The following is a 5,720-nucleotide window of genomic DNA, read 5'->3' as shown; positions in this document are numbered from 1 at the left end:
ATTAATCATTGTACCATATTTGAGACCAATGATGTAACGTCTGCATGTTGGACAACATATTTGTAAACAGAAGTTCAGTGATAGTGCCTGATATTCGCAAATGTTAAATACATTAAAGTCAAGCAGCATTCAAGTTTACAAATAATTAAACGAACAAAAAATGAGTCAAATACACCCAGATATACCCGACCTTATTCCAAATCAAAAGTCGCGATCACGTGTTATCTTTTTACACGTAACCTTGACGTTCATTGGATGCTGAACAGCAGGCCTGTAATATGCCAAATGCGATTGGATCACACTGCTAGGAAACAAGATGTAAACAACGTGCCGGCTATTGACACATTACTGACTGGTAGAGCCCAAGTGGGCAGGTATTATCGATATACATCCTAGCTGGAATATCAGGCGTGCATACTACATATTAATCAAGTCTTTGCCCCAGTGGGCTAGTATTGTGTAATAGTCTAGCCAAAAAAATGAAGATGCATAATTCATTAAGAAACCCAAAGTTGGTTTCCAATATGTCCATAATCATGGAGTAAGTCCTAGCCCAAGTGGGCATATACAGCCCCATACCGCATCGGGCCTTGACAAGGTGAGTACATGGTGTCCAAACAGAGTCAATGGTCCTATTCAACAAATTCATTGTATCCAGCAGTGCCCCACATTACCTGTGATGAAAATATAACTAAACTTTAGAAATAAAATCTTTAAAATACAGACAGCAAATTTTCTGATTCATGACATGAAATATACATGATTATTCTTCATACAAATGGACTGACAGTTCCTCACTGGTATTCAACCCCAAAGGAGTTAGACATTGAAAGTCAATTATGTATTTGGACTCTAGTTTTCTCATAGAGAGTTCATAATTACCACCTCTTATTCCCAGATCAACACAGTCAATAACCACCATGCGTAGTTTGGTCTCATCCTGCATGTGGTACTCAAAGAAGTGTCTTGCGACCGGATATTGTCTGTTGAGATTCCGTATCGCTCTCAGATGTTCTAACACCCTCTTTTTGGCCTCATGCTTCGTACTGCCCACATACCACTTATTGCATGGGCATATTAATACGTACACACTGTATGGGGTATTACAGGATAGTCTCTTTTTGATGGTAAATTCTCTAGATGTTCCCGGTATCAATACATTTTTACAATCTCTGCTAAATTTGCACGCCTTACATTTCCTGCAGCATGTAAACCCAACATTAGTAGCATGGTCTGGTTGACTCTTCTCAGTTACGTAATTGCGACTAAGCTCGTCCCGTAGGGATTTACCCTTCCTGAACGTAATCTGAGGATTGTCCCCTAAATACTTCTTGAGATGTTCATCGGTATTTAAAACATGCCAGTGTTTCTTAAACACCTTTCTCACATCTTGAGATTGTCCCGAGAAAGTTGTAATGAATCTGATTGTTTCAGATTGTGTCTGGGGCAGTTTGGGAGCTAATAGTTCATCCCTGGTTTTGTTGTTACTGCGTTCTACGGCTTTGGCAATTACTTTATTACCATATCCTCTCTGTCTAAATCTCTGGGACATCACAATTTCTTCTTTTTTGTATCCATCTTGTGTACTGCAATTGCGCCTAGCGCGCAATAGTTCTCCATAGGGGATGCTGTAAACAAGACTCTTAGGATGGCAACTCGATGCTCTCAAAAGACTATTTCCTAATGTGCTCTTTCTGAAGAGTTTAGTGGTCAAAATGTTGTTTACCACTTCCACTTCCACATCCTGGAATTCCATCTTTGTCTTACTGATGTGTTCAGTTAAGATCAGGTTCAGAGTGTTGACATTCAGTTTGTCAATGAACCGTTTGGCAGAGTTAACATCGCCATTCCAAATGAAAAAAATATCGTCGATGTATCGCAGCCACAGGGACACATTGTTGAAATCAGCCATCTCTTGGACAACCTGCTCCTCCCACCAGCCCATGAATAAATTCGCGTAGCTGGGGGCGAAGCAGGTTCCTATGGCTGTGCCCTGTGACTGGTGATACATGACGTCATTAAAGTAAAAAAAAATTGTTAGTTAGACAGAAGTCTATCATAGACAGAAGCATTTGGGAATGCAGTAACAATGAGATTGACCTGGTGTTTAAATAATGCTTGACTGCTTTCAAACCATGTTCGTGTTGAATGCTGGTGTAGAGGCTGCTGACATCTAGGGTGACCAGTGTGAAATTATTCTCCCAATGGATACCATTAGTGATGCTCAAAAATTGGGTGGTGTCTTTCACATACGATGGTAATGCCACCACAAAAGTTCTCAAATAATGATCGATATATTTGGAAGTGTGCTCAAGAAGGGAACTAATGGAGGACACAATCGGACGACCCGGCGGGTTATCCTGATCCTTGTGGAGTTTAGGGAGGAGGTACAGTATTGGGACTTTTGGGTGGGCACAGTATAGATATTGATATTCCTCTGTTTCTATCAACCCTTTGTCTTTCCACTCCAAAAGAAGATCTCTAAAGTTACTGGTAGATCTTAAAACGTCATCTCTGTCACACCTGCAGTAACATGTTGTGTCCTGTAGTTGTCTAAAACCCTCCTGGAGGTACTTATACTTATCCAGAACCACAACATTCCCTCCCTTATCGGATTGTCGTATTACAATCTCTTTGTCTGCTCTGAGGGATTCAATGGACATTTGTTGCGTGTGAGACAAATTCTTATTACTCTGGGGTATCCTCTTATATCTTAATTTCAAAAGGTCTTTTAATACACCCCTCTCAAACACATCAATTGCGTCACATTGAACTGCTGGTAAAAACATACTTTTAGGTTTAAATTTTGACCCCGGGTTGTTATCCAGGTCCAAACCCCAGCTTTCCCAGTCAGGTTCCTCTCTCATATTCACACCATCACTGTGAATTTCCTCTAATAGAAAAATGTCCTCTACATCAAGATTACTCAGTGTATTACTGGCGGATACAACAGGTCTGTCCTTGATTTTAGTGCAAAACCACTTTTTTAGTTTTAACTTCCTTGCAAACAAAAACAAGTCTATACGAGTCTGAGCAAAGTTCATATTTTGTGATGGACAGAAGGAAAGGCCAAGTGCCAAGATCTCTTTCTCACCTTCAGTTAGCACATGGCGTGAAAGGTTCACCACAGTCATATTCATTTCGAATTTTTGCTCCTTGTCGCCATTCCCATTGGAGCTTGTGTGGCGTTTGATCCTCCTCTTTTTTGCTTGTTTGTTCCTCCTGTTCCTCCTCTGCCTCCTCGTCCTCGACCTCTTTGATTCCCCTTCTCCCCCTGAAAGGTGTCTGTCCGATTCTGACTCATCATCTGGAACTGTGCTAAAAAATTCACCCTTTTGTTGACATTGGCGGAGGGCTCTTGAGTGTTGCCAGATATGGAGGCGTCCGACAAGTTGCCATCAGACACATCGCTCTCCAATACCTCAATGCTGGGTCCTGACTTCTGTTGACTGGTTAGCGCCATCCCTGTTTTCTTGTCAAAGAGATGGTCGTACTTTTTCTGAAATGTTAAAGTACGTCCAGACTGATAATCCTTGAAATCCCTTATGAATTTCCGTTGTTTCTTGGCCGTGATCTCCTCTTCCAATTTCTCCATTCTCACATTGAGTTTCTTTAAATGTTCTTCTAATGCTTCCTTCGCCATCAGAGGTTCAATCTCCGCTAAGAGTTTCTCTATGTCTTTCAGAAGCTTGGCACGGTCTTTTAGGGCATATTTCACAAGGATTTTCATCATTAGCATGGAACACGATGAAGTGTTGTCCGACCATTCATTGATCATGTCCGGATCAGGATCTTCATATGTTGGAATTGTGAAAATCCGAAGACCCCTTGGGACACGTTTAACTTCAATGTATCTGGATAGTGACTCCGCCTCCCACCACTTGGAGAGTTCTTTCTTGTATAATTTTTCTAACAGACCTAATTTCGTTTGCAGGGTTATTTCTTGGCCAATGCTGACTGAGGTCTGGGCTGGCTCTGTGTTTGTACCCGCAATGTTGAAGAATAATTTGTCCGCTGTCTGTTTACGACGAGAGTCCAATTCACCTGCCATGGTGACGTTAATTGAGCAAACAATATCCGTGCGTGTCTAGAAGCTTGTAATCGCCAGTCAGCTTCTGCACGCTCTCCTACTTTTGTGTAGTAACGTTGGTAGGCAGAGAACCCGTACCGTGCATGCCTACGTGATAGCTTCAAGGTGTTCCCACCCTGTTGCTCTCCGCCAGCGCGCCTCTCCAGGTCCTCCGCTTTTCCTCCGTTTCAGTCTTCCAACAGTTCACCGTTGGGGCATCCAAGTTTCACTCGTGATGCAGTTTCTGGAAAATCCTCCACGCTGACGTTCTTTCAGCTGGGTCCAAACGGCGTTGTTACACAAAAGGTCAGCCCGTGCACCTCTTATGCAGTTTCCCTCCTCCAGTGCCGGTTTGTGCACGTAGGGCTGTCGTGGAACGGTCCCATATAGGCCACCGACTGGCCTCGAATATGTACCACCAATTACCTCCTCTGTTTCGAAGTAAGCCAGGACACCCGGAATATGTTTGCAAAATTTATTAGCAGAATGAAAAAGTGCGACGCGTTTCGCCGATAAGGCTTGCTCACGCTCGTCAAGAATACAATGACGGCCATTTTTAAAGTGCTCAAAACACACCCCCAGTGTACACAAATCACCACCAAGGTAATGCGGGCTGCCATTTTGTACAGGTACTAATAACACCACTTCATTTCATACACATTGTACTGATGTCAAGATTAATCATTGTACCATATTTGAGACCAATGATGTAACGTCTGCATGTTGGACAACATATTTGTAAACAGAAGTTCAGTGATAGTGCCTGATATTCGCAAATGTTAAATACATTAAAGTCAAGCAGCATTCAAGTTTACAAATAATTAAACGAACAAAAAATGAGTCAAATACACCCAGATATGCCCGACCTTATTCCAAATCAAAAGTCGCGATCACGTGTTATCTTTTTACACGTAACCTTGACGTTCATTGGATGCTGAACAGCAGGCCTGTAATATGCCAAATGCGATTGGATCACACTGCTAGGAAACAAGATGTAAACAATGTGCCGGTTATTGACACATTACTGACTGGTAGTCTGTAATGTGTCAATAACCGGCACGTTGTTTACATCTTTTTTTGGCTAGACTATTAAACAATACTAGCCCACTGGGGCAAAGACTTGATTAATATGTAGTGTGCACGCCTGATATTCCAGCTAGGATGTATATCGATAATACCTGCCCACTTGGGCTCTACCAGTCAGTAATGTGTCAATAACCGGCACGTTGTTTACATCTTGTTTCCTGGGTTGAGGTCCTTTTATTATGGGTTTGTCTGGCCTGTCCGAGCAAGAATGTTGGATTTTCGCCTTGTCATTTCTGGTGGGCTGGACAACCGAAAGTGGGCTTGTCGTTATGCGATACTTGTCACTATGTGATTGGTACGTTTGTAAGTAATTGATGCTAGTCAGGAATGTGATTTTTAGCATAAAAGACGATGTCTCGCTCTATGAATTTGTGCAGTCTCTAGCGAACCACCCGTGTTGTGCTTCGTAGACCTCTGTTCCTGGTTGCAGCCAATAAATTCGATCTTTGACGTCACCGAGAAGTATCCAGTGTCTCTGTATTCTAAGACAGATGAACCCGAAGACATTGGGCGTTTCCCCTGGCGCCGCTGGGTTCTAAAACCCGGTTCTTCAGTTGGCGCCCAA

General features: G+C 42.5%; 1 protein-coding gene across 1 annotated transcript; it reads right to left on the bottom strand.

Moving 5' to 3' along the window:
* Positions 1–3,136: 3,136 nt before the first annotated feature.
* Positions 3,137–4,051, bottom strand: LOC147673933 (uncharacterized). The gene has a single exon (XM_086946435.1). The coding sequence runs from the start codon at positions 4,049–4,051 to the stop codon at positions 3,137–3,139; it is 915 nt and encodes a 304-aa protein (XP_086802561.1).
* Positions 4,052–5,720: the final 1,669 nt, after the last annotated feature.

This window comes from Lissotriton vulgaris, chromosome 12 (genome assembly GCF_964263255.1).
Source record: "Lissotriton vulgaris chromosome 12, aLisVul1.2, whole genome shotgun sequence".
In the NCBI taxonomy this organism is placed as follows: Eukaryota; Metazoa; Chordata; class Amphibia; order Caudata; family Salamandridae; genus Lissotriton; species Lissotriton vulgaris.
The sequence above is the reverse complement of the archived record's forward strand: the minus strand, read 5'-3'. Positions and strand labels throughout refer to the sequence as shown.

Coding starts and splice junctions, on each gene's coding strand:
- LOC147673933 (XM_086946435.1), bottom strand. CDS start 4,051: ATGGCAGGTGAATTGGACTCTCGTCGTAAACAGACAGCGGACAAATTA.